Source organism: Falco cherrug, chromosome 18 (assembly GCF_023634085.1).
Source record: "Falco cherrug isolate bFalChe1 chromosome 18, bFalChe1.pri, whole genome shotgun sequence".
Lineage (NCBI taxonomy): Eukaryota > Metazoa > Chordata > Aves > Falconiformes > Falconidae > Falco > Falco cherrug.
The window spans coordinates 6,740,254-6,752,627 of NC_073714.1; the positions used below are offsets into that span (position 1 = coordinate 6,740,254).

The 12,374-nt window shown below is 50.3% G+C and overlaps 1 protein-coding gene and 1 long non-coding RNA gene across 3 annotated transcripts in view; both read right to left on the minus strand.

Moving 5' to 3' along the window:
• Window positions 1-12,374, minus strand: part of GFPT1 (glutamine--fructose-6-phosphate transaminase 1) — a 41,076-nt gene that overhangs the window by 25,646 nt on the left and 3,056 nt on the right. The window contains exons 1-2 of one of the 2 annotated variants that reach the window (XM_055695986.1): window positions 10,984-11,079; window positions 357-464 (exon numbers count right to left, since the gene is read on the minus strand). In XM_055695986.1, the coding sequence (XP_055551961.1) occupies window positions 357-464; window positions 10,984-10,990 (115 nt within the window). In that variant the 5' untranslated portion in view covers window positions 10,991-11,079. Of the gene's footprint in view, window positions 1-356; window positions 465-10,983; window positions 11,080-12,374 lie in introns of those variants that run through there. The other variant, XM_014279187.3, reaches the window with a different exon arrangement.
• On the minus strand, window positions 4,163-5,694 carry LOC129734157 (uncharacterized). The gene is made up of 2 exons (XR_008729795.1): window positions 4,992-5,694; window positions 4,163-4,547 (listed from the first exon to the last, which is right to left on the minus strand). It is a non-coding gene; the product is annotated as an uncharacterized LOC129734157 (long non-coding RNA).

Sequence of the window (12,374 nt, forward strand, 5' to 3'; positions counted from 1 at the left end):
TCTTACATAAACAAATACTGCCGAATTATTATCTTTTTTTCCCCACAGTGCCCTTTCTCCCAACAGCCGACCCTCCAAATAAAGGCAAGAAACCCCTTAGATCAGAGGTGAGTTTTCCATTCGTCATCTTGTAGGTATTTTAAAGCCTTAGGTAACGGGCATCAAGAACGTTCACAGAAATCTGGATCCTGAAAGTTAATCCAAACCTCTGACCACATGACCACAGGCACATCCAATTTGTGTTTCAGCCTTCAAAAGTAAAAGACAGCGGAAACACCATTCACAAACGCACCACAAAAATCATCATTTACAAGCCAAAATTCAAAAAAAATAATCACTTGCTCAGAGCGAGCTACCTGCAGAATCATAGCCTCTGTACTCCAGCCGCTGGAGCCCTTTGATGAGGGTCTCCAGGATCTCCCTTCTTGTCCGGGGAACATGGTAGTTCAGGTAAGCAAAGATGCCTGTACGGGGGAAAAGAGCAGAGCTTTAAACACAATCACAGCTGAGGAAACTCCGTACGTGCCATCTACACGGTACGCGCACGTAACGAATCCTCAGGCTGCCCTTCGTACTGAGACCACCCTGCAGGAAGGTACCACCGCGTCCACAGCAATTCCTGATCCCGCCTGAGGTCCAACGGAGAAGATGCCACCAACACTGAAGAGATCAAAACTAACGACAAAACGCCAGCATCTTTCTGGTGACACTGAAAGCAACTAAACAGGAAAATAATAAGCCTGGGCGCGATGGGAGAAAGAATTTCCGCGGGAGCTGGACCTGCACGACAGAAGGAGCTGTCAGGAGACAATGCAGGGGACGGGAAACTAATCACTGCAGATGAAAAATTCAAGGTGCAGTAACACTGAGCTTTGCATGCTGAAGAACCATCTTCAAAAGGAATTCTTCCTTGAACAGCTTTCTCTAAGTTCCTCCCACAGACTCACTAAGAAAAAAAAAAAAAAAAAAGAAAAAAAAAGTCATTTAACTCATGCAAACACCCTCAAACTAATGAGAGCTATTTTTCCTGTAGGTTGCAAAGGAAGATAAATTATTGCTTCAATTTTTAAGCAGTGATGGGGACACACAAATTCCTAGATTTCTAATACCAACTATGGCTCTATTTCAGAAAGATTTCCTTTGGTGCCGTCAGGAAGCAGCAGCGTGAGAAGACATTCACTGCATGCTAGAAATATCTGTACTTGAAATCTACCGTTTCGCCCTGTCTAACATTTCCAAGGAGAAAAATGTCTGCATGGAATAAAAGGAAGACGGGTTTCACGCAGACATCCATATAGGTGACTGGTAATTCAAGGTTTGTCATTTGAGAACCTTCACCAAAACCTCTGGAGGAGAATGGCGTTCTGTTGCACGCACAGAAAAACAAAGTCCTTTTAAAGGCATCCCGAATCTTTAACTCCTTCCTGATAGCACTGCCACACAGCCGGCCTCACAGCTCCCAGCTTCTATTCCTGCGAACAGTTTTACTCCCGAGATGATTTTTGGAACCTCTGTCTTTGCTCCATCTTTGCTTCTCCACACTTTATTTTAACGAACATTTGAAAAACTGCATTCTTCAGCTGCTCGCGTGTTGGAATTAAACTCAATTATTCAAAGCCTTTTGATGTCTTAATTTATTTTGTAAAGTAGAAACATGGGCTACTCAGACTTGATGGATGCACCGAATACCACACAGCAAAGTGCTGAAACATTCACAAGTGACTTTTTAGCCTGAGCGGGGACAACGAGGTCGTGTGCAGCCATGTACCATTCTGACATTTTCCCACTCTTCTCCCTTTCCCATGGACTTTGGCTACGGGTCTCGGGACAAGTTTGTTCACCAGCTTCACCCTCCCATTCCCAAAGCACCAGAAGTTACACCTCCCTGCAGCTCTGCTGCAAAAAGAGCACACCACATCTCACTTATTTTCTTCTGTGTTGCTAGAAAGAATTAGGTGCACGTTCTGTTGTTCCTCCCTCTGAAACCACCCAGGCAGATGAAGAAAAAAAAAAAAAAGAAAAAAGGGGAAAAAAAAAAAAACCAGAAAAAAAAGGGGGAAAAAGGAGCTTTTCCATTGGTTTCTTTAGCTTCTGCCTTCATTTCCGCAAAACCCAAAGCCTTTTCTGATAACCACCTGCAAGACTATCAGGACCAAGTTTACAAAAATGTGCAGTTTCACTTCTGTTGCTCCTAACATCCCACACCAAGCCTGCAGCCAGGGCTGCTGCTGCCATCTCCTGATGGCATTTGCTCCAGTAATGACACCGAGACAGCGAGGTCCTGCTCCGCAAACCTGGCAACTCACAGCTCAACAGTTCAACAGATAAACACCGGCAGCAGTTAACAACCTCTGCTCTATCTCCAAAGCCTCCTCTGAAGGATACTTCCCCCACGCTGTCAATCTCCAAACCCTCCTCCCAACCCTTCTGGGAGAAAAAAAAAAAAAAAAAAGTTTTCCAATTTGAGATACTTAGTTCGCTCTGTTTCTAAAAACCACATTCTTCAGGCAAACAGCAGCCTCCCTGTTTACAAGTGAACCGACTCCAAGTAGATGTCATCCCGGCTGAAGGACGGCACATTTCGGCTAGATCCTGGATGCCTAAAGTCCTTTAAATGACTTCCAGGTCTCGCAAGGGGAGCACAAAGCAGGCTGCTTTACTAGCAGGCAGCTGGAAGAGCCCCTCTCTCCGTATTTACCAGAAACTTCCCAAACAGGTGCTCAACGGAGCGACAGCGTCACACAAAAAAATAACAAGTGTTCTACCACAAAGCAGAGCAAACAAGCACACGAGATGTCTTTGGAAAGGTTCCAGCGGCTCCTGCCACCTCCCTTTTCCCCAAAGCCACCCACCACGGCACCCAAGGTACAGCTGCTCCAGAAGGCCTAATTATAACCACCACGAGTCATGATGGGAACGTGAACGCCGCGTACGTTTTCCCGAATTAGCCAAATAATTTCGGAGCTGAAACCTCTCTCCGTACCTCGGAAGCAGACGCTGAGGCTCCCCTTCCCACCCAAAGCTCTCCGGCAGCACGGGCAGCCCCTCCCCCTGCCGAACCACCTCCCCCATCCCCACAGCCCCCTCGGCGGCACTGGCCACCTCGCTCTGGCATAACCAGTCCCACCCAGTATACAGCCACCCGGTAAGTTGTTCCACCACCACGGCACACCACCAAAGGCCACCCAAAAGCGGGATATGCTCCTTTGAGCAAACAGGGACCGAGGACGAGCGTTAAGGTGCTCTGGAGTTCGCACATCAGGCTGGCCGCGGCGAGAGGGTCCCTGAAGTTCTTGGCAGCAAACGGCAGCAGCGTGAGAGGCACAAGAGCCGCGCTGACGGGAGCACCGGGGAGCCCTTCTCCAGCAGGGCATCGTGCTGAGCAAACGGGGGGCGAAAACGGGTGAAAGCCACTGCAAAGCTTGGGGAAGGAACTGGGGACCCGCGCAGGAGCGATGGGGACGCACCAAGAAGGGAGAAGAAAGGAGGGCTGTAGGAAGGGTGGGGGGAAGCAGCGCAAACAGGACAGCAGGCTTATTGTAAGCAGCCTGCCCCCCACCTCACAGCCCCCCTTGGCCGCCCACCAGCATCTCCAGGCCTCCCCTGTAAACACTGGGGGATTCGGGGTTGATTCAGCTCCGCTTTTAGATCTCCAGAGGAAAACACCTGGAGCGATAATGGAGACACCGCTACGAAAATAAAATTCTAAGAACTCACCTGCGATCGACGCGTTTTAGGAACGATCAGGCAAGTTAAGAGAAGCAGGTTTAAAGAGCAGCTGCCACGGGGACGTGGAGGTGGCCCTCCCCTGCGCCCCAGGGACATCGGGCATCGCCCCTGTAACGCCACCGGGCACACCGCTACAAACACCCAGCTGCTTTCCAGGCTGCGACACTGCATTTTAAATGAGGGTATTTTCCATCGAGGTGGACTGGGGAGCCCAACGCAGAGAGCACAGAGCCCCGTCCCCCCAGCACATCTGTAACTGGTGACACGGGCGCAGCCCAGAGGGGCAGGGGGACACCGGGAAACCACACGCCTGGAGCCCCAGCGAGGCCACGAAAATCCAAGTCTTCCATGTGAAAAAGAAGTCTAACTCCATAGATGGGCACAATTATTAAGCAGAAAGTCGGTTTCTTTACCTGAAATAGTTTTGCAAATGTGAGTTGAGCACTTTAGCCTCCATCCTGCTTCTGGCGCAAGGATTGCAACTTATTTTGAACAAAAAAACCCAACAACAAACAAAACAAAACAAAAGGCTTAAAACCCGAACTATGTCCCTCAAGGCAGGGCTGACTTCGGACATCATCTTGTTAAATCGGAATTCAGATCAGACAGTGGCTTGAAAAGTTGGTTTTCTCTGCACATTTTAACAAGCTCAGTCACACCTGAACTGAAAAAAAAAACAAACCCACCCAACAACCCAAAACTTGACTCCTTGAAACAGATCACAGCTGCCAGCAGCGTATGACAAAACACCACGTACTGAACGGGCACAGGGCAGACAGTGGCTTCCTCCGGGAAGGGACGGCTCATCTGGAATGAGACTGAAAACCAGCACTGTTTATTTCCACACATACTGTAAACAAACAGAAAACATCTATCTAGAAAGGAGCCAACTTGGCATTTGTCTCAGGCGTTGAAAAAAAAATAAATAATCTATTAATCACAGCCCAATTTTATTAAGATCATTCACAAGGACTGTGAAAAAAATAGGAATCTAAGAATACAAAAAAACCTACCGAAACAAAACCAAAGAATTCAGTGCTTCTCATCAGAAAACACAGAGACTATGAAAAACAAGCCAAGTAAAAGAAATGCAAATACAGTATCAACGCTGTGAACTACGTGGACATGCTCCTAAAAAAACCTCAACCCTGTAAACACTGGGAGATTCAGGTTTGATTCAGCTCAGCTTTTAGATCTCCAGAGGAAAATACCTGGAGTGATAATAGAGACACCACTATGAAAATAAAATTCTGAGAACTCACCTGCGATCGACACATTTTAGGAACGATCAGGCAAGTAAGACAAGCAGGTTTGAAAAACCTTCGAGAAAACAGGAAAAAATGAAGGAAAAATAATATGTAAAAATTATGCATAATTAAAGTAAAAAAAGGGACAATAAGGCGGCTGAAAATGAACACAAGTCCTCCTAAACACATGACTTACTAATGTACAAGCTAAAAACAAATATCTGAAGGCTTTTCACCCATTTATGACACTTGATCACAATGAATTATGTATAAATAACAGTTTCATTTACCGGAAACATTTTCAAATGCATTTCCATTTTCTCTTTTCAAACATCCCATAATGATACGATTCGTCATAGCTGGAGAAAATTTCAATCCACATTTAGAAAACAGCATTTTTACTGGCTCTACCCTAACTATTGGATTATTCAGGAATATATGAGCAATCACATCTCTTAATCACTTCCATCTTTTAAGCACAACTCCACTGTCCTCGACAGAAACACTGATGAGAAAAAAAAAGACCCAAACACTTGTTATGCTTCACTGATCTAAGCGTTATTTCTGAAAAAAATGTTTATTTCTCCCAGCAGCCACCAACACGGGCTCCGCAGATTAATTCTGTTCTAGAATTAGACTTCAAGCCTTCGGTCCCGTCCGTGTAAATGTACGGCAAGGAACGCGGCGGTGCCGAGGCGAGGGGCGCTCAGGTGATACGTCCCAGCAGGACGCAAGGCCCTGTAGGAAAATAACCTCTTTTTTTACTCAAAAGCTGAACAAAGGGTCACTCCATTCAGCTACAAAACATAGCCTTCCCCAAGGTGGAACGCAGCACACAACCCTACCTCACAGTTTAGGCTACAAAAGACCTTTCTTCCCCACCCCCGAGACGTGTTTTTCTCCAAATCGCAATGTCTTGTTCAAGCCTTGCTCTCTCCCTCCCTGTGCTTATATTCAAATCGATCTCCACGATTTAGAAAATGAAAAGATATCAACTGCACAGATCTTTACAGCTGCTTGAAGGCTTCCGTGAGGAGCACTGTCACAAAAGCGCCAATTTTTCCTTCAAAGTGACAATTCATTTAAATTACAACAGTCAATGGAAACATGTTGGTTTTGATGAAATTCCCATGCAAATCTAGCGAATTTCCATCGGGGTCCCATCTGGTGCACCACCAGCTCATCCCCCCTTGCCAGCCTAGACACCACGTGCTGAAAATGTGCAAAACTTGAAGTCCAAAACAGAACATCCCTGAAACCGACCCTGAAACCCGCAAATTTCGGGTCCCTAGCAGACCTGAAAAGAGGAATTTCAGTTTCAGCTCAACTTACACATTTACACACCATTCAACTCCAAGTGTTCTTCAATAATAACGCCGCACCTGCCCTCTGTAACTCACGCTCCAGAACAAGCCAGAAAGAGGTGGTGTTACAGAAAAACCAGGATATATGAACGACGTTTAATTACACCACCTGGACAAGCCTTGAGCTGGCATTGTTCAAGGTGAAACATCCTATGTGAAACAACAACAAAAAAAAAAACCCCACCCTGTGAACTTCCTTCTAGTCCAGCACCATCTGCAATTGTGAATTCCCAGCTAAAATAAGACAGCAGCAAGCACACTGCGGGAATTTATATCTGACAGGCTCAGAAAACACAATACCCCTGTCTGGAATACACTAATATACTTCAGGATTAGAACAGCAGTCACGCTTTACAACATAATAAAACATTTCAACTGGTAGCTTGACGCAGGACTTTGTACAAACAGAGTGAGAAGTTGTTCAAAGCACGTCAGCTTATCGTACGGTTCTTGAATCGCACTAAGACTCGCCATCGCTGACAGTCTGGTATGTATTTCTTTTAAGCAAAATAACTTGAACAATATACTGCAGAACACAAAACGGATCCTTTCTTGCAGGTTTGTCTTAAAATCCTTACCTGGTGAACCACCAGAACAGGTATTCAGCTCTTGTGAAACTCAGCGCTCTTTAGAAAACATTTTAAATAATTAAGCACAAACTGGGCTGCCTTAAAGACTTCACGACAGACAGCTGACAGACTTTACCAGAAGAGCATTTTCACCAAATGGACGCTCAGTATTTCTGTTGCTGAGTGTCACCAAAACACTTTTTCTGAGAGCTTCATTCTCCTGTGACCTTTTCGGTGCTCATGTTCCCTGGTAAGTTCACAGGCAAATGAAGTGAATCACTGCTTCCAGGTAAGAATAAATGGTCTTCTCCAGCATCCTGAATACGTGAAGTTACTCAGGAACAGCTTCTGCTAATCCTTCCACACAAGCAGGAAAGCCTTCAGGCTAGGTTTACTGTTGGATTTACAAATTCCTTTATACCATACCGTACACTGTTAACACCATTTCAACAGACGATGTTATCAGCATATCCACTTGGCAATTGTAAAGAACCCTTTATCCTCGTGATGATTATTAGGCCTCAAGTCTTCAACAAATTAGATGCAGGCTCCTAAATACCACATACATAATCTACATTACGGTCTAGGAAAAGCAATAAAAATATTCTTCTTCCAACTGCAGCAGGGGAGACACCAGGCAAGTTCTAACCCAGACAGCAATCATCGTGCAGAACAAAGTCGCAGAACCGATGCATCAAACCCACTGGCCAGGCTCTGCGACCCGCTGCCCAGGCGGCTGGCTGATGCAGAACGCCGTGCCAGCCCCGACGTACCAAAACGCGGCTGAGTCTTGGTCAGAAAAAGGTCAGAAACAAGCAGACTTGTCAGTACGACGCCTGCAAGCTGCATATGGGAGTTTGCATTCAATCCGTCAATCGAATTGCGCTGGGAGAAAAGCACTGCAGAGGAAGATCCACTCGGTGGAGAACCACATTTGTCCACTGGATGCTTTTACTGCCCAGGCACACACCTCTCTTCAGCTAAGGAGGGCCGGGTTTCTCCTGTCTGGAGTAAACAGGGACTCACTCTGGGCAAGAGCCACCACCCCGTGCTTCACAGAAGGTGCACCCAGGCATACACATGGTGTTTCAGCAGGCGGGAGGGCAGCCCCGCTGATGTCCGTGCAACCCCAACGCTGGAAACCTGAGTCTGGCAGACCCCACTGATGTCCGTGCAACCCCAACACTGGAAACCTGAGTCTTTCTCAAACCTGTTTTTATCTTCAGCAATCGCTAGTAACACAGGAACTAAATTCTCCAGTCCCTTTTCATGGTTTAAAAGGTCACGGCATACGACAGGTTTACTTATTTACAGAACAGTCTATCAAGCTACCTTGAAAAACCTGTTTTCCAAACTATTTCATAGATGCCATTGAACTGGTTTGGTGCATTCAGACCAAACCACATGCAATTTATACCTGGCTAGGTCTTCAAACTGCAAGTCTGTAACACACACGAGGAACAAACCCTATTTTTCCCGTAACGCTATCAAAACCAAAACCCCAGCACATACACACAGCAGGCCCGTTATTTATGCTAGGCATCAAGGAACTGAACTTCGAGGTTGCTTTCCATAACCTGTCAAGTGGTACGAGCACACCAGATCATGGGATCTTGCAAGATCCTATACACGTACACCTGAACATCAGATCACCAGTATGCTGAAAACACCGTGTTGGTAATTCCAGCCCTGAAGCTGTCACGGAGGAACTCAGGTAACAGCAGCAGCACTGTCACCTTGTTTTAAAAAAGGCTCATCTTAGTAAGTAGCTTTCTGTGTGAGCCGAACTGGATAAAAATCTGAATGCAGACCAGGTAACCACCAGACAGCGTGGCAAGTTGAAGCAATCTATATCCTGACTTACGATTCTATTACGAAATGTTGTCTGAGGGTTCGTACAAGCAACCAGGTCCACACAGCTCTCGCTACAACACTGTGTAACATGGCTACTCAGACCTTTTGCAGGGCACGGTACGAGAAATCAGAGCCGTCTGCTCCAAGATACTCACCACCTCAGCTAGGGGAGCCTTGTTAGCGTAAGTACTCGGAGCATCACAAGCCAGCTCTGCCTACATATGACACTTGCAGGGCAATCTCAGAGAACACCACCTCAGGTTGTTCACCTTGTTCCTTTGCTGGAGTCTACCGGTGCTGTATGGAAAAATGCCCAACCTGCCACTGCAACTCGTGTTTCCCACCGTGAGCAGAGCCCACCGCCCCTTTTGCCTTGTGCTCGCCAGCCGGACTGCGAACGGCCGCAGCACAGGAGGCTGTGTTCCTTGGTTTCTGCCAATGGCACTTAACCACAAGTCACAAGAGTTCACGTGGTAGCACCCTCAGACTCCAAACAGTTCCCCTCCTGTTCCCTACAGAAACCTTTAACTGCCTTCGGCCACACACTTCCTGCGCTCAGAAGCTCCCCAACTTCCAAGGCTCATTTTGCTGTATTAATGTGCTCAGTTAATGCTCTCTTCTTCTCGTCTCTCGCTGTAGGATCTACCTCTGGCTCCCAGAACAGGACACAATAACAGAGCCAGTAATGCTTAACGCCTTTCTTACCATTCCATCAAATGTTTCAACATCCGAGAAGAACTTTGCTTCTATCAAAAAGGGGAGAAACACGTTAAATCTTGAATGCAACCAAGTAACTCCCACAGCATTTTCAGGGCTTATTGCAATTAAAAAGACAAAGAGCAGAATGTTAATATCACACAGTTCACACCCTGGACCTCACATAAGGCAAGCACAAGGCACCAAAACCATCCCTATTCTTGTAGCAAGCTATTTATAACCATAATTATCCCTTCTATTCTTAGCTTCGCTCCATTTTGTACTTTTAACGCCAATTAACATAGTGTTAAACGTAAGCTGAAGCATGAATTTCGGATCACCTCTTTGTAGCGCTCCACAGACTTGACAATTTGAAGGTGGTGCCACTTCAGTCTCACAAAAACAATGGAATAGGGCAATTTGCATAGCAAATATAAAACCCAGTCTTGCTTACAGCGCCCTTTTAATTTCGCACATAAAAATACAGAAAAAAAAACAAAGGAGGAAACATGGAAAGACAAATAAGAAGAGTCACTGTTGTGTAAATTTCCATGGAAAGACATGGAGCCAACGTGACAGAAAGGAAGAGGAAGAGAAAGGATGATTTCTACTGCTGCATCCAAACGATGAGGTAAGTAATTGTACTAACGTGACAAATGGGAGTGCAAAGTACCAAAGTGACCCTGGGGAACAAGCCTCGCTGGCTCGTGCTCCAGCGCACCCAAGGCATGTGCTCAAGGCAGGGATGCTCCGCTGGGACACGAACGGGTGGAGATGAGCTGCTGCACCACCCCGCAACCGACACTTCGACGCTGGGTTTAAACCCATTTACCCGCCTGCCTCAAGACCTACGCTGCATAAACTTGCATCAATGTACGAGCATCCACATCAGGAGTTCTAACGCCTAAAAAAAGATAATAACAATAGACAAGAGTTTCCCTGTAGAAGTGGGAGTGGTTGCGCTGCCATGCCCGGAGCTGCGTTCCCAGCGGTGAAGCCGCATCCTTCCCTGGAAGGTGCGTGTTCCTGACGCTCCCTGGGCAGAGGCTCCCGTGTCACTTGGCTGCTTTGGAAAGCCACAGCCTACAGGCACCTACAGCCCACCCGGCACGGGTCTGGGCTGCCGCCACACTCCGCACCGCCGCCGCCGCTCTGCCCGGACCCACCGGTAGCGCCGGGTGCCGGCCTTTGCACGGCCCGGCCACAGCGGCGCTAACTGCGGGCCAATTCGCCCTTGCAAGTTATTAACGCGTTACAAGATGCCTCCCCCGGGGAACCGTACGCGGGCCGCCGGCCGGGTGATGACATCCCCAGATAACGACGCCGGGGCCCCTCCTCGACGCGGCCGAAGCGGCCGGCCCCGTTTTTCCACCCCGGTTCCGGGGGTGCCCCAGGGGCCGGCCTAGCGCTGCCGCCCGGCACGGCGGAGGGAGCAGGGCCGGGCAGCCCAACCCACCGCCCCCCCCCCAGGCCCCGCCATGCGCCGCCCGGTTCCCTCGGCGGGCCGCGCCGCCCTGCCCTTACCGCACATGGTGCGCCCCCGTCCGCGGCCGCGCTGGCTCTGCGCGCCGGGGCCGCGCCGCCCGCCCCCCGCGGCCCGGGCCCATGGCGCAGGCCCGCCGCCCGCCCCGCCATTGGGCCCCGCCGCCCGCCCCGCCCCCGCCACCCGCCCCGCCCCCGGCCCGCCATTGGGCCCCTCCGCTCGTCCCGCCCCCGCCCCGCCCCCGCCCCGCCCCCGGGCCGCCTGGGACGTGGCAGCCGGACCCGCGGCCGCCGCCGGGAGGAGGGAGGGCGGCGCCAGCGCCCCGCGGCAGCGGCGGACAAAAGGCGGGGGGCGCCCCCCTCCCCCCACCCCCCGGCGGCAGCTGCACCAACCGGGCGGCACCGGCGGGGGTAACGCTGGGATCCCCCACGCGCCCGGCCGGGGAAGGAGCCGGGGGTCCTGGCCCCGCAGCACACGTGGCCCGGCTGCGCGGCTTCCCCTCCGCTCCGCACCGGCGCAGCAGCCGGGCAGCGACACCAGTAAGATGGCCCCGCAAACTGGGGCGGGCGCGAAGCCTGGCCTGCGGGTAACGGCCGCGCAGCGCTGGGAAATATGGAAACACCAACGGCTGGGAGGGAGCCGGTCCCTTCCCGGGAAAACCGCTGCTCGCTCCGCTGGGCCCGGGCCCGGGCCCGGAGGAGTCACCAAAGGGCTCCCGAGGAAGCCCAGAAAATGCCAACGGTAAAAAACCAGGAGGGGCCGATTCTGGGCTCGCTGGAGCCTGGCAGAGCACAAGCCGGAGCGGGAACGTCGCCCGCCCGGGAACCATCGGCCGGCAGCCAGCACGCGGCCCCCTGCTCCGCTGCGAGGGCCTGGCGGGACCAGCCCCGGTGCAGAGCTGCGACAAGCGGCTCACCCAGTGCTTTACCTCCCAATTAGTCCCAGTTCCCAGTGCTTTACCTCCCAGTTAGTCCCAGTTCCCAGGACTGGCTTGTGCGGAGCTGCGACAAGCAACTCACCCAGTGCTTTACCTCCCAGTTAGTCCCAGTTCCCAGGACTGGCTTGTGCGGAGCTGCGACAAGCGGCTCACCCAGTGCTTTACCTCCCAATTAGTCCCAGTTCCCAGTGCTTTACCTCCCAGTTAGTCCCAGTTCCCAGGACTGGCTTGTGCGGAGCTGCGACAAGCAGCTCACCCCGTGCTTTACCTCCCAGTTAGTCCCAGTTCCCAGGACTGGCTTGTGCGGAGCTGCGACAAGCAGCTCACCCCGTGCTTTACCTCCCAGTTAGTCCCAGTTCCCAGGACTGGCTTGTGTGGAGCTGCGACAAGCAGCTCACCCCGTGCTTTACCTCCCAGTTAGTCCCAGTTCCCAGGACTGGCTTGTGCGGAGCTGCGACCGAGCAGCTCACCCAGTGCTTTACCTCCCAGTTAGTC